Source organism: Myotis lucifugus, unplaced genomic scaffold (genome assembly GCF_000147115.1).
Source record: "Myotis lucifugus unplaced genomic scaffold, Myoluc2.0 scaffold_259, whole genome shotgun sequence".
Classification (NCBI taxonomy): Eukaryota; Metazoa; Chordata; class Mammalia; order Chiroptera; family Vespertilionidae; genus Myotis; species Myotis lucifugus.
The window spans coordinates 618,317-645,793 of NW_005871307.1; the positions used below are offsets into that span (position 1 = coordinate 618,317).

At 46.8% G+C, this 27,477-nt stretch overlaps 1 protein-coding gene across 1 annotated transcript in view; it reads right to left on the minus strand.

Annotated features, from left to right (window-relative positions):
* Nucleotides 1-27,477, minus strand: part of F13A1 (coagulation factor XIII A chain) — a 188,196-nt gene that overhangs the window by 15,905 nt on the left and 144,814 nt on the right. The window contains exons 9-13 of the mRNA XM_023762749.1: nt 26,779-26,882; nt 25,164-25,252; nt 19,704-19,857; nt 12,351-12,638; nt 6,269-6,429 (exon numbers count right to left, since the gene is read on the minus strand). Coding sequence (XP_023618517.1) covers nt 6,269-6,429; nt 12,351-12,638; nt 19,704-19,857; nt 25,164-25,252; nt 26,779-26,882 — 796 coding nt within the window. The remainder of the gene's footprint in view (nt 1-6,268; nt 6,430-12,350; nt 12,639-19,703; nt 19,858-25,163; nt 25,253-26,778; nt 26,883-27,477) is intronic.

Sequence of the window (27,477 nt, forward strand, 5' to 3'; positions counted from 1 at the left end):
CTGAAGTTCAGAGAGAAAGGGTGTGTGTGTGTGTGTGTGTGTGTGTGTATGAGAGAGAGAGATGAGAGAGAGAGAGAGAAGTAGGAGAAGGAGGAAGAAAAGGAGGAGGAGAGGAAGAAGAAGGAGGAGGAGGGGAAGAAGAATAAGAATAAGAATAAGAATAAGAAAGAATAAGAAGTAGAAGGAGAAAAAGAAGAAGAAGAAGAAGGAGAAGAAGAAGAAGAAGAAGAAGAAGAAGAAGAAGAAGAAGAAGAAGAAGGAGAAGGAGAAGGAGAAGGAGAAGGAGAAGGAGAAGGAGAAGGAGAAGGAGAAGGAGAAGGAGAAGGAGAAGGAGAAGGAGAAGGAGAAGGAGAAGGAGAAGAAGGAGAAGGAGAAGGAGAAGAGAAGGGGAGAAAGAGGAGAGAGGAAGAGAAAGAAAAAGAGGAGGAGAAGAAAAATGTGTGTGGTAAAAGCTAATAGATGTTGGTCTTCATTGAGTACTTACTATGATCAAAGTACCATTCAAAGCTCTTTATGTGAATTACTAGAGGCCCGGTGCACAAAATTTGTGCACTGGGGGGTGGGTGTCCCTCAGCTCAGACTGCACCCTCTCCAATCTGGGACCCCTCGGGGGATGTCCCTCTCACAATCCGGGACTGCTGGCTCCCAACTGCTCGCCTGTCTGCTTGCCTGATTGCACCTAACTGCTTCTGCCTGCCAGCCTGATCACCCCCTAATCACTCCCCTGCCAGCCGGATCGATGTCTAATTGCTCCCCTGCCAGCCTGGTCGCCCCCAGCTACCCTCCCCTGCCTGCCTGGTTGCCCCTAACTGCCCTCCCTTGCTGACCTGGTCACCCCTAACTGCCCTCCCCTGCTGGCCTGGTTGCCCCTAACTGTCCTCCCCTGCTGGCCATCTTGTGGTGGCCATCTTGTGATGACATGAGGGTGGCCATCTTGTGATGACATGTGCATGGCCATCTTGTGACCACATGGGGGCAGCCATCTTATGCGAGGGTGTGATGGTCAATTTGCATATCACCTCTTTATTATATAGGATTTCTTTGCTCCCTCCCAGAAACCCAGTGAGGTCAGTACTATTATGGTACCCATTTTACTTCTGAGGTGGTTGAGTAATTAGCCCAAAGCAGGTAGGACTGTGAACCCAGGTGGTCTGACTGCAGCCATCTCTAAGTATTATAGGTTACTGTGTCTCTACAAAAGGGCTCCAGGTGTCCCTCCTGGTGTTCTTGTTCTAGCTGACTTGGGTGAGAGCAGAAAAAATGTGAAACCTTCACTGCTAACTGACAGTGGGAGAGCCCCACCAGAATGCTGTTCCCACATCACACACCACAGATTCCAGACAAACCAGTCTGCAGCCTGGAGCTGAATTCCTGTCATTGCTTCCATCCTTCCCTAAAAATAGATGTTCATTAAAAACCAAAATGCCTGAGTCTTTTTCTGACTTAAAGCTTCTTACAACCATCAACACATGGGAAGGCAGAGAAAAATTCTATGTCTGATTTTAATAAAATATACTTTTTTTTCATCAAAATATTGTGATAGCATGGAAAAAGAGATGCGTGCTCATTAAAGTTTAATGAATGTCTCTCCCTGCCATTTTCCATATGCGGATCATACACTATGACTCATGCATGATGATTGGCGGGAAGAATGTAATCCAAGACTGGGTCCATAAGGATGTGAGTACATGTCCACTGGCCAGCTCCTTTGCTAGGGCTCAATATTGTTTCAGGTTGGCCTCTATTTGCTCTAAAAACGGGGCTCGTTAAGGTCAGCTGCAAAGTTGCTGCCAGGAAACTGCAGTCCCCAGGCTGAGCTGGGGATTCCCAGAATAAGATGATGACTTGGGCAAAGGCTTTGAGGAAGAGAAAGAAAAGAGGTTCCAACTCTTGGGAAGGAGACAATCCTATATAATAAAAACCTAATATGCAAATTGACCTAATGGCAGAACGACCAGTCGCTATGATGCACACTGACCACCAGGGGGCAGACGCTCAATGCAGGAGCTGCCCCCAGCCCACAGGCCCCAGGCTGGCCAAGGCGGGTGCCAGCAGGGGGCCCCTGATCACCCCACCAGTCGCCCCACAGATCAGCCCTGATTGCCAGCCAGGCCTAGGGACCCGACAGGTGCATGAATTTTGTGCACTGGGCCTCTAGTAATGTTATATTTATGCTCCAGAGTCTTCACTGAAGTCTTTGTTCATGGACTCAAATATAAAGCTCTCATTCAAAAATTTTAGACTCATCTTAAAATGGCCCCAAGCTGCTCTTCTAGGTTTATAACCACTAGTCCTCTGCTTCCAGCCTCAGCTCTAGCCACAGCAGGCTTCTAGTTGCTCCCCATACCTGCCATCGACCTCTCTCCTTGTCCTTGATTAGGTTTTTTCCTAGGATCTGGAGCTGTCTCTTCATCCATTGCTACTGCTTGAAATGCTGTCATTCATTGAGGATCATCTATTGCCTTAATTTTTGATACCCCACTTCAACCAAACTCATGATTGGGTCATCTCTCTCCCTTGAAAAACACAGACACTTTGTGAAGGTAGTCACCATCTTCCACTTTCTATGGAAGTTCTAGTGTGAGAGCAATTTAGCCTAGTGGTTATCTGCAAAAGACCTGGGTTAGAAGCTTCACTCTTTCCCTTAGCAGGCACTCGCTCACGGGCGAGTTGCTTATGAACAGTAACAATGACAATAATATCAACAACCAACATATACTTGGCATTGACTTTGATTTGGGCTTAGGTATCCATTAACTCATTATATACTGACAACAACCCTATGAAGGAAGTATTGCCATTATCTCTCTTTTACAGATGACAAAAAGATGCCAAGAAAGAGAAGTGATGTGTCCACGGTCACACACTTATTATATTGAGAAAAGAGGTTTTGAGCTCAGATAGTTTGGTCCCAAAGCCCATGTCTTGACTTCTATACCACAGGGGGCCTCTCTGGGCCTTAGTTTTCTCATATGTAAAGTGTGGATTATAATAATATCCATCTCATAAGATGGTATTGAGGATTAAATAAGAAAATAGAAGAGAAGTTTAATAATACAGAGCTCAATATTTTCTAGCTGCTATCATTTTCATCACTGTGTTCTGGTCTTTTCCTTCCTCCTGCCCATGAGCTAAGAGTGGAAGGTCATGTCCTCCTAACCCTTGGCTTACATGTCATCTCCCCGTGCCCAGCACATTCATGGCAGAGAACTTGAGAGGTTCTGTCAGCTGTAGACCATGTCAGACTCAAAGTGATGCACAGAGAGTTCTAGCATTTTCCTAGAATTTGGCAATTCTGGACCTCTGAGCCATTGTGTTTTTTTACTTTTGTTGCATTTAGCTCCCTCTCCAATTCCTGTTTTAGTCAGTTTATTTGATTCCTCTCCCTAAGGTCTCCTGTGTAATACTTCAGTGTAACATTTTCTTTCTCTTCCCTCCTTCCCCTCTGCTCTTTCTTCCTCTTTCCTTTCCCCCTTTCCCTCCCTTCCTTTCCTGTGGGAAGCTGTCTATTGTCTTCACTAGCAGAGAGGTGTGGACAAGGAACCCGGAAGGCTGGTGACCCTTGAAGCCCTGGCAAAGGTCAGGGCTGCGCACCCACTGTTAGTCCAGACAATGGTAGCTGAAGCAACTTCCCCATTTATTATTATGTAAATCCTTGCTGATGGGCTAGTCTGCCTGTTACTGGAAATTGCCTACCTAAGGGCTATGGGTGTATCCCAAACCAATAAAAGGTTGGCGAGGCCTGAGCACCAGTGGAAGTCCTTCCCATTGAGTTGGACTTGCCTGCCTGGCCCCCCAATATTTCCAAATTATTACTTGTCTCTTTCATTTGCGTGCAGCCCTCTTCCAGATCCTGAACCCTGAACCACACAGGACATGGGGGGGAACGAACAAACATAAACATTACACACTTTCCCATCTCACCCCACCCTCCTGCCTTTCCTCTGTGTCTTTCCCTCCCTAAGTCACTTTCAGGATGAGGACTGCCATCTGTATTTCATATGTCCAGCAGGCTAGGCTGCCTCCCAGGCCCCCAGGCCATTAGTTTCTGGAATCAGGCCTCTCACAGCTCAGGGACACCTGGGTGGCTTTTAAAGTGTGAGGTGCTTTACCCAGGAACACCTCTTCCCCTGCTGGGACTTAGTTTGTTTTGAGGTTAATGTGGTTAATGGGGTTAGTGGTTAAGGGGCAGCTCACGCAAGGCTGCCTCCTGCCTCCTTTCCTGAACAACCTCGGCTCTGGACAGAAGCCACAACGTCCATTTCTCTCACGCTTGAGTCCCAGTCAAATGGTTCTGCCTCTGACTGAGTTTCCTCCCGAAACAGCATCCCTGACACCTTAATGGAAATTAAAAATAAAACAAAAACACAACTTTTTAAAAAGTGCACCCTCCCTGCCCAGCTCACTCAACTTGTTGGAGATGGTATTTGATTCTGCCCCTGGGGAGTGAAACTGCTCTTTAAGTAAACCCAGAAGATAACTAACAAATAAACCTTCAAATTAATAATGCCTAAGAGATGAAAGTTATTAGTTTCTTTCATACACTCAGTTCATTATCAACGGTGCCATTAAATTCTGTTTCATGCTGTGGTTTGATCACTGTGCAGCTTGGAATGCTCTCTCCCAGCCCTTCCCAGGGACAGGCTGTGGCTTTGTAACTGGGGAGAGCAGGCAGGCCTTGCTCTGGTGGGAAAGGGTAAGGGATGCCTCTGAGTGCAGCTGGGATGACCCTGCAGGCACTGCCCCATGTCTCCCAGGGACAGCAGGCCATGGGGGCAGCCTGCCCACTGAGGGTGGTGGGCAGGCCCCGGCTTATGGTACCCAGAGCCTCTCACTATTGGGTTCATGCTTTCTCGCACTGAGGGCACCTCTGGAGGGATACCAATGCACGTCTCCATTTTGCCTTTGTTTCCTCTTCTGCCTGCAGGCCCTGAACATCCTCATTTTAATTTGCCTCTCAAGGCCTCTGGTGCTCACCTGTGGGAGGTGACTGGGGTAAAATAACCACAGATGATGATGGAAGCCTTTCTAGAAATGCAGGGTCTGGGGTTCTTGCCCTCGGAGGGCACTACATGTCTGTTTGGATGAGCCTTGTCCTGGGGTGACTCACTGAAGGGTGGTCATCAGTGTCATCCACATGTCTGAGACCCAACAAAGGCTGCCACTTTGAATGCTACACAACAATGATTCACTTTACAAATGATCCACAGAAAATTATTTATAAGACACAAGGCCTAACTCCCCCTTCCTAGCCCATTGCCCATCTCCCAACTCTAGGGGCATTTAAAATATGAAAATTTTGTCAAACTTTGATTTGTCTATCACTTTGAGGAATGCAGCTCAGGAGCTGTGCTAATCACTCAGTCACTTCAAGGACAATGTTCTCCAGCGGCCTGGGAAGGTCTCTAAGTCCTGGGGAGGCTGGCAGGAGGTGTGGGACTCCGCGGACCCTGCTGCGGCTGGGTACCTGCTCACAGGGTGGGAAAGTGTGAGCCACGCGGCTGCAAGATGCTGCCAGTGCTCCTGAGACGCGGGAGCACACAGGCTGCCACAGTCAGCCCTCCTCTGCCAAGTTCCTTTCAGCCACCTGGGCAGAGATTTCTGGGGCTCAATGGGGAGAAAATGTTAAAACTACTAGCCAAGTGCGCAAAAAAAACAAACAAACACCCCCATGGTGACAAAAGTCAGGAAGGTGGTTATCCTGGTGACGGGGGAGGGGTTATTTACTGGAAAAGGCATGAGGACATTTTCTGGTGGTTGCAAGGTGAATACCTGGATGAAAAGTCATTGCCATCTCGCTGACCTTTCAGTTTGTGCATTCTACTGGCTACAACTATATCGCAATGAACAGCAGTACTGTCCAAAGTGCAGGTGGAGACGATCCAAGCGGTTTCCATCTCATGCCAGGCCTGACCCACTTTAAGCTGGAGGCAGTGAGAATTCTAAGTATATGTATCCATTACACATCTTTATCTTCCTCCACAAGTGTGTTCATACCTACAGGTTATATTTATATCTGCAGCCAGATCTATATATTTAGATCTGGAGAGGAGAGAAAAGTGTTATATGTGCATGTCTATATTTGGGTGGTTTACTTCTTTCAAAGAACAGGAGGATCCTAGCTCCATTTTTTTTTTTTTTTGAGCATACACACACACACACACACACACACACACACACACACACACACTCACAGTAAAACACGGTAAGCCTGAATAACTAATCAACGATCTTGCTGTTCTCCCTTGTCTGAGATGCTAACACTGACCTTGATGGTGATCGTGGGGATGGTCAGCACAGTGGACTTCTGCTTGGCCAGAATATCCCCGGTCTCATTGACACGGGCCGTGACAAAGAAGTGCAGAGACGCTTGCTCCAGCAGCTGGCCCATGTACTCGCTGGCTCTGACCAGCACCTCCTCTTTCTTGACTGGCAGAGAGAAACAAACATGCTGGGTATCAGGACTGAGATGGGATCTGCTTTCCTTTCCCCGAGCGCCCCCCTCTTTCCCACATCAGCACAGCACCCACCGAACAAAGCAAAGGTGAGGGAGGGGCAGATGGAACAGTCAATCAGGGATCAGGGATAAGTGCTCCTGCTTCTGGGTAAGGAAAGAATGTGCTGGAAATCTAATATTCAGTGAGGTCTTACTGGAGAACATGTGTCGGATTTTCCCAACAGTGCTTCTGCTGTTGTAACACATGTGCCATGTTTAAAACCAAGGACCCAGGGGTTTTGACTGCGGCTGTTTTGATCTGGGAGGGACAATCCAAGGATGGCAGGCGTGGAGCGGTGACGTTCAAGGGCACCATTCCAAGTGCCGACCCCTCGTGCAATAAGCAGCATCTCGCGTAGGCCCTGGGCCACGCTGGAGCAACACTGTCAGTCACCCCCTCATAGCTCTGTGATTTCTTTCCAGCTTTTCCTGTACTAATCTGACATGATTTTTCTATGGAAGAGAAAGAAGCTGTTGAAGCCAGTTTTCACCATAGGCATTCAGCTTCCTCCCACCTCCTCTCCTATTTGCCACTTAACAGGCCTCTGTGCCAAAAGCTTGTTTCCTCGAGTCACGGAGGTTAGCTCTCAGGAGGACATCTGGAGGGGCAGGAGGGCCCGGCTCCCTCTGCTCACTGTCAGCCTGGGGACGGGGACTCTACCTTGTGGCTCTGGCCACAGCAATGAGGTTCTGTGGCTGCATCGCCCACTTGCTCTATCACTCTCCTTTCCCGCAGCCCAGGATTCTAGAGAGCAAAGTGCGGTCCTGCTGCAGGCCGAACCCAGGCCCCAGTGCCACAGCGGCTGCCACCTGCCTGGGCAGAGCCACGTGCTAGTGTGGCATCGTCAGCCAGCCGCCCAGCAGGAAAACGGTGACTCGTGCCTCCACCCCCAGACACAGAGCACAGGGTCTGTAGGCGTTCAGGGAATTGCACGTCTCCACCACTGCTTCCCTGCCCAATGCCTGCCTTTTGCCAAAGATTCCTCCTTCTTGCAAAAGTTATTAAAGGAAATAACTGTCATGGTTGCCGGTTTCAAGGGCAGAGTGTAGTTCATGACAGCTCTCCATAATGAGCAGCGGCCCCTGCAGCCAGGAAGGAAGGCTGCAAGGAGACGGCGCCGGAGCACAGGGAGGCCTCCTGGCTGCTGGCTCACGGCTGAGAGGCATCAGCACCCACTTGGAAGCTCCTCACAGATGAGCAGGTGCTGTGGCCGCCTCCAGCCCTCTGGCTGAAGAGTTCCCAGTCTTAGCTCCACATCACAGTCACCTGGGACTATTTAAGAACCTTCCCTGGTGGACCCCACCCCACACCAATCAAATCAGAATCTCAGGGGCCCCAGCTCAGTGAGGTGGACTCTGGTGTGCAGCCGGGGGCTGAGAAGTAGTGCCCCAACCCCCAGGGGTTCCCCACAGAATCAGCCCTGACAAAGGGGCAAGAATGGCCTTTCCAACCCAGGCCTGCTGCTCCCAGTGTGGTCTGTGGGCCAGCGGACACCGCCACCGGGAGCTTGTTACAGACGCAGGTTCTCCAGCCCCACCCACCTCACCGACTGGGTCAGGGTCTGTCCTTGACTAAGATGCCCAGATGATGGTTTTGCAGGTTTGCAAAGCTCCCAGAGACAGGGGCTTTTAGCAGCAGAAGTGGCAGAGTTAAGGTGGACTTAGGACAGTCTCAGTTTTAAAATGAAAAGTTCTGTATCCCAGAACCTACTCAATTCCTGGCAAACTGGAAAGGCTGGTTAGTCTAGACCAGTGGTTGTCAACTGGGGGCAATTTTGTTCCCCCCGCCCCTAGGCATAGTTGGCAATGTCTGAGACATTTTTGGTTGTCAGAACTGGTTGCTACTGGCAGGCATCCAGTGGATAGAGGCCAAGGATGCTGCTAAACATCCTGCAATGCACAGGACGGCCCCGCAGCAATTATCCACCGTCTGGAATGTCATGGTGCCTCTGCTGAGAAACTCTGCCCTAGGCTATGCAGAGGTATTAGAAGGTATTGGTCCATCTTACACAAGTGCTGAAGGACTTGGATTGATTCCTGGGCAGTCCTGTTCCATTCAGAGCCAGCCTTTTGCATTTATGAACTGGCCTTGATGTTGGCCCTTGAATTCTGCATTTTTTAATGACCAATCATGCTGCCTTCTTTGGGCCTGAGCCTAGATGGCTCTCCCAGAAATTAATTGTCCAGATGAATAAGTCTCTGCCCCTCAGTTAGATGCAACCTCGGATGAACACATGGTGCCTGCTTTTCACTTCCCCAGATCTGCACAGATGGAGTGGCAAAATGACAGGCCTTGAAGAACATGCATTTTGCCTCCATCTACCGCCAGTAATAAAATATGGGCGTCTTCTGGCTCTTTCTAATGGTTGTGTTTGACCACTGGGTTCCTTTAGGCTGGTGGGATATGCCTGACTTCTTTCCAGAAATCTTTGCAGAGGCCCTCGTTACCTTTACAATGTCAGCATCAGGACCCCTTTATCTTGGGGGCAGAGCATCCTCTAAATCATAGCACTAAGGAAACTAGGCTGTGTTTCCAGCCCAAGAGAACAGTGCTCCTGAAATAGTATGTTATGTAAGTGCTGTGTTTTGCCATCGCACAAGAAATTGTTCTAGATAAAGTTTATTAAATGTGGCAAGAGAAAGAAGAATAGATTTTCATTCTATGAGCGGTGGAGCTGGGATGCTGCCAATATCATTTACGGTGTCTGGGGAAAGCCAAGGGAGACACAGACTGGAGCTGCCTCATCTCTTTTCCAAAAAGCAGAGAAAACTAAATATAGCCAAGTGGAAATGATAGCACCTTTGAAGGTACTGGAAGGTTTAAGTTATTCAAGTCTTCCAAGCTGACTCTAGCCCACACAGTTTCTTTAATCATCAATCTGGAAAGTATGCCTCCCATTCTGCTTGGAAAACTTTCTTTGCAGTACAGCCTCCTAGCAATCTACTCTGACCTTCTAAATCATAGTCTAGAATCGTATTTTGCAATATTGTGCAATTTATTTATATTGCAATATGCAACTTATTGCATGCAGTTAATGCCCCCTACCTATAGGGCAAAGCAAGAAATAGTCTTCAACTCCCTTCAAGTTATACAGGACAAGCCTTGGGGTGGGCTGAGAGGGTGGGACCTGTGTTAATATGAAGTCTGGCTTAGGTTTGGTCAATGACTGGGAGGGCTAATGTAGTACGTCATCCTAGCTCCTTAATTCATATAAGCTCAATCATTTATTGAATTAGGGAGAGGAGAAGGGGATTTAGAGATGGAGCTCTTGTGAGGTGGGAAAAGGATTGCATCTAGTTCCCTGTTCAGGGGAGGGAGGAGCAGCTGGATGCCAGGTAGCAAGGACACAAGTAAGGAAACTGGCCCACTTAGGGCCCAAGGTTACAGCAAGTTGGCTCACTGTCCCTGCCTGAATTGGACTTGGCTTCTGTTATCTGCTTTGCCTCTAATTACTGTGTGTGACCTTGAACACATCAACTCATCTTTTCAGTCTCAGTTTCCCAAAATGTAAACATGTTGGAAGTTAACATTTACTGAGAGCCTACCATATGTGATCCATTTCAAATATATTTATCTCATTTAGTTTCCTCCTCACTCGCCTTCTCTCACACCACACATCCAATCTGTCAGCCAATCCGGTGGGCTCTACCTTCAGAACATCTGACCAGTTCTCACTACCTCCCTCGCTACCCCACCATCTCTCACTAAGCTATTGCAATAACATCCTAACTAGTCTCTAAGCTTTACCCTACTCCCCCAAGAGTCTATTCTCAGTACAGCAGCCAGAGTGATCTTGCAGAACCTCAGTCAGATCATGCCAGACTTCTGCTCAGAACCCTCTAATGGTTCTTTCAGCTCATTTGGAAACAAAGCCAAAGTGCGTACTGCGGCCTACAACTCTTCATGGTCTTCGCCCACCACTCTCACCTTGCCATTTTTGTTCCCGACTCTGGTCTCATTGCTGTTCATTGAACACATCAGATATGCTCTGGCCTCAGGGCCTTTGCCCTTACGGTTTCTTCTGGTTAGAAAGTTCACTCCTACCCTTCTGTCAAGTTTCTTTTAAATGGTTTCTTCCCCGACCACCTCATCTCTACCACCACTTCCTCTCTTGCTTAGCCTGTTTTCTATTTCCCTATTACAGGTTCAGCCACACTATATATTCACTTGTTTGCTTGTATATTGTTGAGCCCCTGCCCCACCACAGGTGCCTACAAACTCCATGAGGGTAGTGAGAACTTCTGTTTTGGTCATTGCTACGTCTCCAGCATAAAGCAGAAGCTGGACTTGTAAGCACAAAATAAAGGCGTGAGGAGTGAATCCACAGCCCTGTGATGTGGGTGGTATTGTTTCTATGTGCAGATGAGGAGAGTGAGCTCAGATGACTAGGGGAGCTTGCCTGGGGACACACAGCTAGTAGGCGACCCTCACACCTCAATCCAGACTTGTCTCACTCCAAGGCTCAGGCTCTAAAGGTCTCTGCATCTGCCTGCACTGAACAGCTGTGATGACTGTTCTGCTCCGAGTCCTTTACCACTCTCCTTCCCTGATTGCTCTTTTCTATAGGGGTTCCCTTTCTACCTCCAGGGGTAGAAAAAGGACTACTCTTCCAGTTCCCAAAGAAATACCATGCCGATGGGTTTCCTAATTGTTAAAGCCACCTTACTGAAGTGAGGGAGCGTGGCTTCCTCCCCCAAGTTTGGGTAGGTTTCTTAGGATTGGGATTTTTGGGACTAGCTTCCCATTTTTTCTGGAAATATCTTTCTGAACTTACTGTGGCTCGGGACAGACACCAAATGCAGAAAGCTTGTACACTGTGGAGCTGTGGTTTGGTGCTCTGCTCTGCAAAACTTATTATTCATATACCCTTTTTTCTTTTCTTTTTCAGTGTCAACACATCAGGTCCACAAAAGCCGGATGCCCGGGAGTGTCCAGGTCCTTTCCGACCTGTCCTATCTAACTCCATGTGCTCTGCCTGGAGACCAGTTCTTTCCAATTGACTAATTTTGCCAGTTGTGTGACCAACTGCTGTGCCCACTAAATACTAGGACCCCAAGAAATGAAATTGACTGAAATTGCAACCCCCAGTGCAAAGTGCAGCCTGCCCATCCCAATCCTACTTAAGATATTCTGGAAGAAGATGCTGGAAGGGGACAAGGCTGAGAGAGCCCCTGAGAGATGGCAGAGAGAGCAAACCCCCTCGGAGGCTCCTGGACAGCACACCTGAGCCTCCCATCTCCTCTCCCAAGGCTGGGCTCTCTCCTGTCCTCGTGTAGCAGACAGATCCATTTGCAGAAATGGTCTTCATGCAGAGCTTAGATCTCCCTGCCTTTTAAATGGTAAAGCAGCACCCACCATTCCTGCGGGAGCAGCCCCGTCCCCCCAAAGCCTAACTGGGAGGCAGACACCGGCAGGGGGCCTGCGTGCTGTGATGTGTCCTTCACAAGCTTTCCCATGCACTCAGTGCCCTTGGGACCTTGTTAAAATGCAGATCCTCAGTGACAGGCCTGGGAGGGCCCGAGAGTCTGCATTTCTAACCAGCTCCCGAGGGATGCCGATGCTTCAGGTCCTCAGCCCACACTTTGAGTAGCAAGAGGTTATGCTAGATTTAATTTTCACGACTCCCGGGGCTGGCTCATGACTTTGAAAATTTCAGTGTTTGCTTCTGTGCAAGAGGCATGAAGATGAAAGGTGAGGCCTCTCTAAAAGAAGTTGGTTCTCCCATGTGGCCCACGCTCCTGAACTCTGGGGCAGAACCTTCACTCAACAGAAAGTTATTAGGGGTATCGGGCCCAAGCCAGACAGAGAAGCAGGTCTCAGGCCCCGGAGAGAACAGCCCCCCAGTTAGCTTACAGGACAAGGGATCCAGAGCCACTTCAAATGTCTCGTTCTTGAATTCCTCCTTGGAGACGCCGGTGTAGAAGGTGATGTTGCCCGAGAGATAGGCTGAGATGGTGTAAGCTTTCGGGCTGTTGTTCTGGAAGGTGATGGTGACCTTGAAGTCCTTTCCCAGCACGGCATTTTCCACTACAAAGTCCATGTCCACGTCAGACCTCTGTTTCACGATGCCTTCCGTGTTGAGGGGCTTTTTAACCCCGTACATCAGGGCCGTTTCCAGGGCCAGTCTCTCTTCTTTTTGACCTAGGAAAGATGCAGAGGTGATGAAGGGAAAAGAAATGCAGTCCCTCAAAGCGAAGGTCGCAGTACTGCACACCCCGAGCCGTGGGCACCGTGTGCTGTTCCCGCTGGACTGCCTCTGTGAGCCACACCGCTTCCTGTGAGGCAGGTGCCCAAATCATTCCGATGTTACAAATTCTGCCAAATCAAGTCCCAGCCAGTCATGACCTGCCCGGGTTGCAGAGTTAGGCGGTATCCCAGGGCCTGTCTGAGAGGGGGTTGCTAAGGGACTTGCTCTAATGGTCGTTTCTGCAGAGCCACTATATCAGGCTTCAGAAGGTAGAAGAGGTAAAATCTAGCTCTTCCCAAACTGTTCTATCAGTTGCTTCCCTCCCCAAGTCCTGGCCACGTAGTTAGAACTTGAAGATCTCTAAGCAAAGATTTTGGCAATAGTCATCACATCTGGCCAGTCTACCTCCTGCATTTGAATTTTCCCCTGTTCATGGCTCTCCCCAACAAGACCTGTCTTCCTCACCGCTCTTTCCACTTGGGCCTGTCCCATCTGCTCCTGAGCTGGACCTGGGCAGCTCATCCTGCCCTCCACCCCGCCCTCCATTGCCATTCGCTCCTGGCAGAGGGCAGAGATCCCTGTTTCCCAAACTGTGCACTGCATCCCACGTTCCGATCTAGCAAACCGTTAACACGCCTTCCTGCAAAAGGGCTGAAAGCCAAGTTCCCTTGGGGAGCACTGGGTTCTCTAGTGCCTCCTGGATGGTCACATGTTCAATAGCCTATGAAAGGTTCTGAGATTGTGCCCTCCTGGGAGACTTGTTTAATAAGAATTCCCAGGCACCTGACACGGAACACATTGTTTTGAGGGACGCCTATTGGCATGGTGGTGCTGGTTGAGACGTGTGCTGTTTTTTGAAATATGTCTTATGTAGGGTTTCCAAAGTGGTGGTGATGGGGATGAAGGTATGGAGAGGAGAGAGGAGGAGACTAAAGACTTGCTTTGTACATGTGAGAAAGTGAGAAGTACAGGGACAAGTTAGGCCTAAGAGCCTGCTGCTCCCGAGTCCAAACTGGGCTAACGTTCCTTACAGAGCATAGGACCAAATGCTCGGTTTTGGGGGACAGGGATTGAGGAGATGTGAACAGGTAGTTGCTATGGTCTTTACCATCCTAATTCCTTTGGCTGTATCTCAGTGCTTGTGGCAAATAGAGAGGCAAATATTTTGGCTTCTAAAAAGTAGTCATGGGATTGGCTAGCAAGAAAAACAACAACACACAAGCACTTCAAAATAAAAATGCTGGCTTTTATACTTATGCTAATTTTAAGATATTATCTTTCACTTTACTTAGTTTATAATAAAAAGCAATGGAGACGAAGAGGTCAAATGGTTATCATTGTGATGGGTGTTGTGGTAAGTATATATCATACACTATCTCATTTAATCCTTAGAGCAAAACGGCAAGCACTGTTATTACCATCAGTTTCCTGGTTTGTAAAACAAGGAAGCCAACCAACATCATAGGGTTGTTAGGGGGATTAGAGGTATTACATGCATAAGGATTGGCAGCTGCTAGTACTTTGCAAAGACAAAGAAAATGCCAGCAGGTGTTGCAAACAATCGAACATGTGTATTTGTGTGTGCATGTGTATTAACAGTTGCTCTGATTGTCAAGATTGCCAGGAGACGCCAGAAACAATTTGTCTAGGATTGGCTAGAGCGCATGTTTGCAGATCGATAGGGGGAGATAGCAATAAAGGGAAGGAGGGCTGTGACAAGGAAAGTGCAGTGAAATACTTTAGCAGAATGCATCTGGCAGATAGCTCTGCAAGAAAGTGAGCACTGATGGCTGCCGCTTTGGATGGATACCAAATACGCATTTAGGCGGAATGCAGGGGGCAAGCAGCAGCAGCAGGAACATGGTCAGAGAGGTGCCTACTTCGAGGGGGAGAAGCTGAGCTGGATGGGATGAGGGGAGCGGGCAGTGGAGGCTTGTGGGGATAAGAGACTTTATTCTGTATCATGTCATAGATGGAGGGACCTCTAGCTTCCGCTAGGGATGAGCCTGCCCCTGTGAGCAGGGGTGCCAGGCAGAGCAGGCTGGGCTATTACAGGAAGCACAGGCCCTGATAGGAGGCAGGAGCTGCGGGCCTCCCAGAGCAGGGGAACCCCTGTTACTCTGCAGTTGTGCTTGGTGCTTTGATGTCTCATTTGATTCAGGCCATGGATTCAGTGCCGGGAGAGAATGGCCTACAGCCAGATTCTGTTGTCTGAGACTCCTCGGTAGACCCCAGTTGGAAGGGCTGTTAACTGGGATGCAATGAGAGTGCCTTCTTCCCATTGTTTGGATCTTAACTCAAATGTCACCTTCTCAGAGTGCCCCCCCTTCCTTCGTCCTGTGTAAATGTCCCTAGTCCTCTCAGCTCTCACTAACATATCACCTGGCTTTATTTCCTTTTGCCTATACTTGTCACTATGTGATGTTATCCCTCTGTTACAACGCAAGCTCCATGTCCTCCAGACCTAGGATCTAGGCTGGCGCAGAAGCTCCAAAGGACTGAGGTTCGGAGAAGCCCTCTGCTTTCATCCAGACCAAACTTTCATCTTTATAATGGACTAGAGGCCTGGTGCATGAAATTCGTGCACGGGTAGGGTCCCTAGGCCTGGCCAGTGATCAGGGCCAATCAGGGCCTTCTGACTGCCGGCTGGGGCCTTCCTTCATTCCACACCGCCCCCTGGTGGTCAGCGCACATCATAATGAGCGAATGAACTCTCGGTTGAACTCCCAAGGGGACACTTTGCATATTAGCCACATATATATATATATATATATATATATATATATATATATATATATATATCACACACACACAAAACAGTCCAGTGTAGGACATTTGATGTTTAATTAGACTCACCTGTGAAAGCGCCACCTGAGTTACCACTTATTTGATATTTCTAATGTCAGGCGCTGTGCTCAGGTGAGATGCACAGCCTTTCCTGTAGGAGTTTGGCAGTGAAGAAGGGTCACCATTCACCTGGGGGCAGGGAAGGCTTCTCAGCATTTTTCCCTCCACAGGGAGAACAAAGGCCTGGAGGCAAATGGCAGCCTGGCTTGTTAGAGGAACTGTGCAGCTCACCTGGCTGCTACTTATGATACCTGCCCATGTGGTTAGCAGGGGCAGTGAGGGGGGCAAAAGGGCAGATGGCAGGGGCGTGGCCGCACTCTGACTGAAAAGCCCTGGAGATGACAGAAGAGAGGGAGGGCTTTTAAGTAGTGTGGCAACCAGGCTCAGGTTTACATTTTAAATATGCCACTTGGGCAGCAATGCAGGGTTTAGAATGAGGGAAAGAGGATAAGGGGAAAGGGAGTTGGAAGCTGTAGCAGGTATCCAGGAGAAAAGCCACCATAGCCCAAGCTAATAGTAGTGGTATGGTAGGAATAATACAATTACTAGCAGTAGCAGAAGCTTACTTTTATGGGACACTTTCTAGGTAGCAGGCACAATGCTAAGAGTTCTCTGCACATGATACCACCTGATTCTCAGAGTGGCATGGAGATCAGGAGGGGCGGGGAAGGGGAGATGTTTCAGAGGGACATTCAGGTTTGCTGCGCCTGGTGGATCATGGTTTCCTTCACCGGGGTATAGAGAGAAGAAACAGACCTAAGGAGGGGAAGGGAGTGGGAGAGGCGACATTTGGGAAGGTTCCATTTCAAGTTTCTGTGGGACTTTAGGTAAATGTGGAGCTGAAAAGTGGTCTAAATTGGGGTCAGCGACTTGGGAGTGAGCGGTGTATATGTGGACTTAACACCAGCTGTAGAAAGAACCCAAGGAAATGGGCATGAACCCGAGGATGTAAGCCTAGAATGAAGTCACATTCGAAGGGAGTAAGGAAAGCAGAGCTTGGGGGCGGTGGAGGGGAGACAGAACAAAGAACCAAGCAGGTTGGGATGGAACCAGGAGACACTGCATCATAGAAACAAAGAAAACCAAATTTCAGACTTGGGAGTAATAGCAATGAAAAGGTGTAGGAAGGTCAGGCAAGCTGAGGTCTGCAAATGTTTCTTTCACGTGGCAATCAGGTGGTCTCAGTGACCTTGAGAAGATCTTCAAGGATATGTTGGTAGCAAAATTTAGGGCACGGAGGTGAGGAATATAAGGGAAAGGAACATGGCAGGCTGCCAGGTGCAGGCAGCTCTCCCAGGACACCTGGCCATGGAGCCGAGGAGGAAGACAGTGCGGGCATGTTTGGTGGGGGATATATTGTTGAAAAAGACTTTGTAAACTCTTTAAACACTGAAATTCTAATGGAAAGGAGCTAACAGAGAAGGAGAGAGAAAACTACAAGTGACAGGGGATCATTGATGGGGCGATGAGGAAATGGATCCAGATACCATCATGAAGAAGATATATTGCCCAGAAGAAGTTTTAAGGATTCTGGTTTTCAAAGTTTTATAGTATAAGAGGTATAAAATTAATGTTAAGCTTTAGTTTGTCCAAGTGAAAAATGATCTATCCACAATTTAGTTAATTAAAATAGTAAATTCCTAAATATGGTAATAATTCCTTTTTTAGGTTTTTACTCATCTCCAAACTTTATTGGCCTCACACAGAATCTGTATATAGAGAAATTGTATGAAAGAATGAATAATGGGAATCAGCGTGGCAAATACCCAGCCATGGATGCTGGGGGGGCTGCCCCTTCCTCGATGTCCATGACAGACATTGATAATCATTCACTCTTTCCTACTACATTTGAGAGCAGTCTCAGCACCCTCCTCTAAACAGTACTCCACTCGGTCATTCCCAAAGCTGGAGTTTGAAATGCATACGCCATCTTTGATTAAGAGGCCAATTTTCCATCTACCTGGGATTAAACTCTAATCCAGAAGCAGATGGGTGTTTCTTACAACTACCTATGGGAATTTAGGGGCACTTCTATCTAGACCAGACCCCCACATGGTCCACCTATCCGAGCCTAGCCTTCTTGCCAAACTCTGTGCCCAGATTGCAAATGTCTTCCTCATTCAGAGTTGGCACACTTTGTTTTAATCTGTTGTCCACCCTTGGCCAAGCCCTGACTCCTTTTGTGTAGACTGCCTTTGGGTCCTTCCTTTCTTGACATCTGACCTTGATTTGGACTTCACTGCCACCTCCACTGCTGACAGCTAATGGCATTCTGCTGTGAGATTAGACAAGACAGCTGATGGCCTGGACAGCTCCCTGTAGGCTCACCGCTTGTTTTCTTGTCTGATCAGGATTTCTTCCACACTAGGATTGTTTATCCGCAATCCTTGTCCAGCTGTCTCGTCCTGAAGAACTCCTTCCCCGTGCTTCCCCTAGCCAATTTTCATCTTCCCATCTCAGTGAGCCTCACTAACATCCTCCAGAATCCCCGAGACTGGCTTGGGATTCCCTTCTCTGTGGCCTGCACACATCCCACAACTTGGTGAGGGTTTGCTTCCTGCTGGTCTCTCCAGCTAGATGGGAAGGCAGGGCTATGCATGTCTCTATTTGTACCCAGTGTTGAAAATATGGGGATGGTTAATAGCAGTTGAATGAATAAATGAATATTACAGCTAGTTTCTTTTATCTTTTTTATGGACTTTTATTTTTCCTTCCCAAACCTCTTTGCATATAACTCCATAACAAGAGGGCATTGTTTGTTTGTTTTGTTTTATCATGCTTATTTTTTAAGCACAAAAACATTTTTTAGATTGTTTCTATTGCTATGTCTTTGAATTTATTATTTCCTCCCCTCATTTTAGGGGAAGAAAAGAAAGAAAAAATCTTTTGATCTATGTTGTGCAATGGAGGATATGTAACAGAAAAAAAAGAATGAATCATTTTAGAAATACAGCAAAAATTCACCAGTTCAGATGACAGAAATTTTGAATTTCTAATACTATGCACAAGAGTTCTCAGTTCAGCAAACTTCCTCTTTATAGTGCAAATTGCTTTTGTAAATAAGAGTGCAGAGACTGTCTAAAATATTTAAGAGAAATTCAGCACTCCACAGCACTTCAGGAATACTGATGGATATTTAGGTATATGCTAATTATTCATCATTTTTATCTCTTCACTAAAATAAACGCCACTCGTAAGAACTCTGATGATGAATCATCTATGAAATATACTCCTCATTTCCTATCAAGATATCCAAGGTCCTTCACTTCCTGTCCACTGCTGACCTTGGGCAGTTTGTCTTCAGCCCCTGGGCACTCTGAGCCTGCAGAACCCCAAGCACACCAGGTGCTTCATGATTTGGTCATGTGACCACTGTGTGGAAACCCCGGCCAGCTTAAACTGTGCTCTGTGATTCCTCTCACCCTGCTTTGCCTTTTCTGAATATCCTGGCTGCACTGAGTGTTCCTCTTCTTCTTATCAAAGCCCCCTCTGCACAATAATCCTGTCACTTGGCCAGGAACGGAAATTGGGTCCTGATCACTAAAACGATCCCAGCACCAAACAGTATTCCAGGCATAGAGTAGGCAATCAGTCCAGTACCAACTCAACAGCTCCCTTTGAAATATTCTTCACAATAAAAGTGAACAAAACCACATTGCCATTATTTTATAATTTAAACAGGCCTTCAACTTAATTGCCTGACTAGTAAGATAGCACTGTCCTCTTAATATTGTATTATCTACCTCAAGGGATTTCCATGATCATTCAGTGGAACAATGTATGTAAGAATAGTGTATAAAGTACTAAACAGATGTGAATAGTTTTTTAGATTTCTGTTATTGAACTAAAATTATAATGTTTTCTAATAGAACTATTTAAAATTATTTTTGTCCTTTCATATATTCTATATGCTGTTAAAGTAGATATGACTTAAAATCAAATCATTTCACAAGCCACGTGGATGGAATTCTAATCAAAGCAAACATACTAATAAAACTACAATGAAAAATTGTGGGTGTGATGTGTCTTTCACTCCTGAGAATTTATGCTTCTGCTCTGATTACCATATGCTATAAATGCCAATGCATTCTCTGGGACACATCTCATAGTGACCTTGGTAAGTACAAAATGGACTTGGACAAAGAAATTGTCATTCAATTATAGTAAATTACCTTCTGGGAATTTGTAGTTATCAGTAATATCATTCATGCCATCTCCACCAATTTGTTTGGTCACAATTAATTTCCCAACGTGGGTGGTATCAACAGCTTCCACCACATGAGTGCCATCTTTTTTAGCTGTAATGTAAACAAGATCACTGTTGACCTGAAAACAGGAAAAGAGAGCATTAGCTGTCATCAAGTGTCCTTGTTACCAAAATCTCTACCTCTCAATGGTGTAGTCATCTAATATCCCTAGAGTTGGTATGTTTCTCCAACACACTGGATTCATAGGGATAAACTCATTTTAAAACCATTCTATATGGGAATCTAGTCTAGATTAATTATCAGGTATTTTAAATTAAGAATATTTAGAAATGGGAGCATAAGCTGTCTAAACATCAATCACTTCTTTCTCCCCTTTTTTCTTTTCTTTTATCCTCTGCAGATATGGAGAGAGAAAGAGAGAGAGGGAGAGAGAGAGAGAAACATTGGACTGCCATACATGCCCGGGCAAAGGATCAAACCCACAACCTAGATATGTGCCCTGACTCACAATGGAACCTGAAATATTTTGGTGTACAGGACAATGCTCCAACCAACTGAGCCACCTGGAAAAGGCTCTTTCCTTTTTTTCTTGCTGGTAAATCCCACCTTCCTTTTTTTCTTACTGGTAAATCCCACCTCTTAAGGGAGAGCTGAAAGTACCATGTCTGTTACTTGCTTTCCCAGACTTCTTTTAAGCTAGCAGTAACCGTGTGACCTACTTCTAGGAAAATGAAAATCTCAGTTGGGTGGCTTCTGGGAATGACTTTTTATAAAATGAGAGCAGTACTTGGAGAGTTTGCCCTGCTCTTCCTGCTCTTGAATGTTTTCATGTGAAGTGAAGTGACACTTGGAGCTGCTTTAATCATCCCGAGACAGTGAAAAGCAACATTGCCAACAATACAAAGATGGTAGAGTAGAATGATAAGAAGCATTTGAGGGCTTCACGATGCTGTCAAATGGCTAAGCCAACCTTGGGATACCTACTTCAGGTGTGTGTCACATGACACTGAGCCACTTCTGACTCCTGGTGACTCTGTGAATGAGTGATGTTCACAATGTCCTGTCCTCAACAGTCCCTCTCAACTCCTGTAGACTCATGCCTACAGCCTCTTTTATGTAGCCAGCCCATCTCATATTTGGTTTCCCTCTTTTCCTACTGCCTTCTACTTTCCCCAGCGTTACTGTCTTTTTTAAAGAACTGCCCGTTTCATGATGTGCCTGAAGTAGGACAGCTTCGGTTTTGTCATTTTTGCTCTAGAACCCATTTGTTCATTTTCTGTGGTCCAGGGTATCCTCCAACACCATATTTTAAATAAATAATTATTTTTTCCTACCAGCCGTAATCTGTGCATAGTAATTGGGAATAAGGGTGTGGGTGATCTTAGCCTTGGTCTCTAAGGACACATCTCTGCTCTTGGTGATCTTCCTCATGCTTTCATTGCTGTCCTTTGAGTTTCAGCCTTCTCTTGATTTCTTGGCTTCAGTCTCCATTTGAAGTGATGACCGAGTCAAGATAAGCAAAATCTTTAACAATTTCCATGTCTTCATTGTCTATCTCTACAGTGGAATAGTAAGAACAGAGGATGCTGGAAGAAATATAGGACCCAGGCTGTGTAACTTTGGGCAAGTTACTGAATCTCTGGTTTTAATAATACTGTCTTCACAGGGCTGGTAGGTAGATCAGTACTACTTATGAAAACCCCTATGTTTAAGGCTGATTTCTTTAGAATGGAAGGAATCTTAGTGATCACCTAGTCCTTTCTCCACATTTGAAGGGACTGTGGTCATGCAGAGCCTGGCATCCCACCGTGGAATCTGGTGCTATTTTCAGCACATCACAGCCTTGCGTCACGATCAGGCACAGGCACAGGCACAGGCACTTTCTGCACAGCCTGAGTGAGGTTCAGGCCCCCAGGGACTCAGCAAAGGTGGGTTGGGCAGAAGGCTGCAGCGGCCTCTCTGCAAACTCCTGCCTGTGCCCATGGAGTGGAAACACATGTCCACTGCTGCCAGAGGCCACGCTCTCCACCACAAAGGATGGAGCCTTTCTTCAGAACCCAGGACAGAGTTTTCTTTGTTCATAGGTTCCCAAATGGAGATGACTGCATGGCACATAGCTATGTAGGGAAAGTGGTGGTCCTCTGAGGACACATGGTGGCAGTGGGTACCTGCCTGGTCCACCAGCTCTCCCGGCCCACCTGCTGTAAATCTCCCTGTGCTCACCATTCCTGCAGCCTGCAGCTGGCCATGTGCCAGGTCCTGTGTGCCTCACCTCCCGCTAGCGGTTGGGAGTGCCATTTGGCCCTGATCTCTCTGAGATACTCTTCTTAGTGGTGTACTCAGTGTCAGCTTTTGTTGGCTTGCCTGCTTGACTCCTTCATTCATTCAACATTTATTCACGACTACTATGTCCAGAACTTGCTTTCAGCAATGAGAAGCCAGGGAGAGAAATAACACTAAGACTGGATAGAAGGATAAAAACAACAGAGCACAGAGCAGACTATAATATTTTAGGTGGGGTGGGTGAGTGAGGGCCTCTTTGAGGAGGTGACTGGAACAGAGACCAAGAGACAGTGAGAGGGCAGAACATTCCCCTAACATAAGAAGGGGAAGAGCTTTCACACCAAAAGGAATGGTGTGTGTCCAGACTGAAATGAGAGCGTGTTTGGATGTTTCCAGGAGAGTAAGGTCAGTGTGGCTGAAGGGAAATGAGCAGGGGATGAGAGTGAAGGGGAAGCCAGGGGCCAGATCACACCAAATCTTGTAAAGATTGATGTCCAATTTTATTTTAAGGGTGACGGGAATCTGTTAGATGGTTGAAGGCAGGGTGGTGACAGGTTTTTATTTACATTTTAAAAGATAATTCTGGCTGATTTGTGGAGAATAGATAGGAAAGGGAGTAAGAGAGGAGGAGGGAGATGAATTAGCAGGCAACTCCACAGGGCTCAGAGCTGTACAGAGCTCAGAGGGTAATGATGAGGATCATAGACAGGGTTGATGAATGACAGTTTTTAAAGGCATTTCTGGCGAGATGCCTGAGGAAGGTTAACAAGAGAAGCCAAGATGATTTCCAAGTTTTATGTTATTTGAATGAATGGAAGAATTATTTCGGATCAGAAGAGAAGGTGCCAGAAAATGGGCTGCATCTAACAAGTGGTAGCGAAATAAACAACTTTGGATTGAGAATAAAGAATCTGAGAGAGGCAGCTGCACAGCTTGTCACAGAGGACTGATGGCCTAGCGCTGGGGAAGGAGCCGGTCACTGTGGCCCTGAGGGATCCGTCATGACTGCTGCAAACCCAGCCCAGTGCTAGGGAGGGGAGGCAGGCGTGTGTGCGTGTGTGTATGTGCACATGAGCATGCATGTGTGTGCACGCATGTGTGTGGGTGTGAGTGGGATGGTGTGAAGGAGACCACAGATCCAAGCAGAGGAAGCTAAGCTAGCAGAGAAGCCGCTGCTCCTGAGAGCTTAGTGACGGCGGAATTCAGAAGACGACTGCAGACTTCCAAGACTGTCCCGCTCCCTTCTCACCTCTTTGGAGGCCTGAGGACACCACTATTTGGGGAGAGAAAAGGCAGAGGGCCCTTCAGAACTGAGAAACACACCCAGCACCGAGGGCATGAGAAGGCAGGCAGCAGGGAGAGAAGTAAGCTTTAAGCCCTGAAAGGAATCTGTAAAAGCTAAGGATAAATTTCCAAAATAGAGGAGGAGAGCAAAGGGACAGAGGTAAGATGTTTTCCCCCAAACCCCCTCTTATTTGGGCTTCTGCTTTCACTAAAGGAGAAGAGCAAAAAAGTCAGTGAGCTTGATGCTGGCTCTGGCCGGAAGTGAGTGGGGAGTGACCAGGAACGTCAGCATCCAGAGGGTAAGGAGGGCAGACTCCAGCGGGTGTGGCCGGCGGGGAGGGCCAACGCCCCCAGGCAGGAGGTGGGAGTGGGAAGAGAGGATGAGGTCCAAAGCCTGAGTCATGGAGGCGCCCCCATGGGGTCTGACTTTAGGTTCCCTTGAGAAAAGATTCTTCAGAGCCTATTTAACAGCTCACACAGCTCTTATAAATGACTCGGCCCTGGAGCTCAGCCTGTGCCAGAGCAACAAACATACACTCTGTCAGACGAGTCTGCAGCGGTGAGAGGAGTAATTATAATCTGCACACCCCAATGACACCCATAACCCCCGATCTATATTTAATAATAGCAAGAGCGTTTGCATTAACAGCTATTAGGCAATTTGCTCTTGGAGGGAGGCTCCTTCCTCTCTCCTTCTTTGCAGCAGGAAAGCGTAATGAAAATATAAAACAAGGCTTTGTGAATTTTAGAGTGATTTCCTATTAAGAGGTTCTTGTAGCATCATAAACTCTCAGATGGCAGCTGGGAGGTTTGGATAAATCTTCAAATCCCAAAGTGAAATGGAGGGAATAAAATCCAAACATGGCAACGCCTGCTCTCCCAGCTTCTAGCAACTGCGATGGGAGGCGTGGTGGAAGACACCCTGCTCGTTCTGTGTATTTCCCGTTTCCGATGGTGCTGTCTAAATAGTCACGTTTATTGCACTTCCTAAACACTTTCCAGTCTTGCCTCCTTCTCTGCCCTCCATTGCCTTTTGTCCAGTCCCCTCCGTGGAGACTCGTTTACAAGGTGAAGTGCCCACTTCTCAGGACCTCAGTTCCTCAGTCCAGAAACCATTTAGCTGTCATCGCTGACACCTGCTGACGCATCACTTTTTGTGAGCCTGCATGGAGAGGTTTCCTGGCCCCACACACCATTGGGCTGCCCCTGTCGTCCTCTCTGCCTGAAATGCTTCCCTTCCTCCAGCTTCTTTCTGAGCCCCTTTGCCTGAGTAACTGCTGATCAACTCTTGAGACTCGGCTCCAGCACTAACCCCCGAGGGAGCACCCAGACGCTCCTTCCAGGGCTCCTGCCACCAGCATCTCCTCTTACTGTGGCTGTCGTGAAGGTGTCCCTCCTGTCTGTCCCCACGTCACCCTCCCACCCTAGACATGGTCTTTGGTGTCCTACTTCAGTTCCCAGCCCATATTTCTCAGTTAATGAATCTGTATATATAAATGCAGACCAGTTATCACCTACATAACTCATCGGCCAGTTCCATAGCATCTCTTGTACTATTACTAGTATTATTTAACTTTTGATGTGTTTATGTATTTCATCTCCCATAAAGAATCAAGTTTCTTAAGGATATGGGCCTCACATATTAATAATAGTTACTCATTCTAGTCCTAGAGTATGATGATTAGTAAAGCAACTTCTTTTGAGGGGAGAAAAATCTCAAAACATCCAGGAACGAAAATGTTAGCTAAGAGCTGCATGTAGAATGAAGAGCCGGGGTTGGAACGATGCCAGTGCTCTATTGTTTGAGGTGTTGAGAGGTGGGGAGGAAAGCAGCATGTTCCCCGGCTTCCCACTTACCTCTGCAAAAACGAAGGGTGCATCAAACTGGAAGCAAACGTGGCCATGCTTAATGGCTTGAACAGAGGCCGGGCCACACCGGTACATCCCTGCATCACACAGAGGAGAGAGTGTGAGTCTTCACGTCTGTCCTGACACAGGACAGGTGTGACACGGAGGCGGCTCTGCAGAGGCGACTGTGTCATTGATTTAGCCCAGATGCTTTCCATGCCAGAGGGCAGGTGACCAGTGTGTGCAATCAGGATGGTTTCCTTGGAAATGCCTCCTTAATCCAAAATTTGAAGCCATAAAAAATGCAGGGCATCACCATTCCTGTGTGTATTCTTCCACCAACCAACACAACCTTGAGGGTGGGTGCCCAGCTGTTGGCTCACATAACATTTATGCTTTCACAGTGGGTGTCTGCAATGTTGGGAATGATGATGTCCTCAGTAGTTGATTTGTGTTTTGGACATTTGTGCACCTGAAACCTGTATAATTTTGTTACCCAGTGTCACCCCAATAAATTCAATAAAAATGAAAAGACAAGTAAAAAGAAAAAGACAAAAAACCCACATGTCAAGTTTGGCTGGAGAAATCAGATACTAGCCACACATTGACCAATGAGCCATCTGTATTGAGGAAATCAATAGGCCCACGTTTACATTTACAAAGTTTTTAAAGTTTAACCAGCGATCATTAGTTAATAAGAGATTTGCTGCTATTAGTCATTCTGGAGTCTCACTAAGATATAGGGTGGGCAAGAATAGGTTTACAGTTGTGAGTGTGTGAAACACGGTGTTTGTTCTGGTATTACTATTATTTATTAATTATTGTATTACTTTCCATCTGAACAGCTGTAAACCTCCTTTGCCCCACCCTCTATAATCCAGAACACCAGGAAGCGTTGAACTTTCTCCTTTAGAACGCACTAAGACTCTCTTGTAATTGCATGATGAATGTTTATGTGTGCGTGTATGTACACACACACACACACACACACACACACACACACACACCAGTATCTCAGATCAACACCTGAGGAAATAAATATAATGTCCCCAGGCCACTCACTACCTTGTATCACCACATCAAAGATTAATGGAGGCTTATGATGTGAGTTTATAAAAATCCAGGGAGGTCATACTGCCACTCATTGCTTAGCATAATTTGCAAGTTAGACAACAAACACCCACAGTCTCAAGTTTTGAAAGAAATTATACAATATAAAGAGAACCTGGTTCTGGGAAAACACCAGTGTTTTTAGTCCTTTATTTTCTCTCCTGACCTGTTTCTTCCCACTGTGTACCAGGAAGGGTAGAGGTATGTTTTACAGCCTAAAGTGCTGACACAGATGTTTTTCTCCTGTCTTCAAAACTGCTTATCAAAGCAGGAGTAGAAGAATTATATATGTTAAGTTTTATGCTCTTCTTCTGAAAGTTATAAAGTAATCTGGGAAAAGGCAACCATTGAATTGAAATGAAACCTGACTGGCAGGGGCTAGTACTGTCTGTGAGCACAGGGAGCACGCTTCTGCTGTGGGTTTCCCCTGGGAGTGTTTCCCACACAGCAAGTGCAATCACAATAGCAACATGAAGATCGGCAAACAGTTCCCTGGAGAGAGGGTGCAGGTTACCGTCACTGTTTTCCTGGGGGGTGCTGTCCACCGCCTGCCAGCCTCCAAATCCAACGGGAAGATCAGGCCTCGTCATCCAGGCTTCATTCCAGCAGTGGTAGTTCCTGGGAAAACACCACTCCAGTGAGATTAAACTTCCCATCACACTCAATGCTCCAAAACATAAAAAAGTGACCCAAAATCCTGAGGATATGCCATCTACTAATTATTGGACTGGATTAAACTAAATCCAGGGCTTCCAGAGATGTCCTGGGGTTCTAGACTTGAGTTTGCAGGGCAGATCCATTCCTGTTGGTATCCCTAGGGACACTCACATGGCTGGACATAGCTCCTCTCCTGCTAATATCAGTTTCAAGGCCCCCCAGAGATACTCTAGTCAGTGCATTAAGCAGTTTTGATCGTAACCATTCTCAGCTGCCTAATGAAACAGAACTTACTATCTGCTAAGGGGGTAGGAAAGAAGTTACTTGAAAACAAAATATGTACATCTTTGAGTATTTTTATATTTATGTACATTAAATTTATAAAAAGCATATCCCTTGTAACAAGCAATAAAATGCCTGTGTTTAGATCATTGCCATGGAAACTATATCATTAACTCCTGATTATAATTGTCTATAATTTGTGGCAAATTTCCATTTTCTCTTCAACAAGATGGAAAGGTTATCAGGGCAAGTGTCTCTTTACCCTTTATCAAAC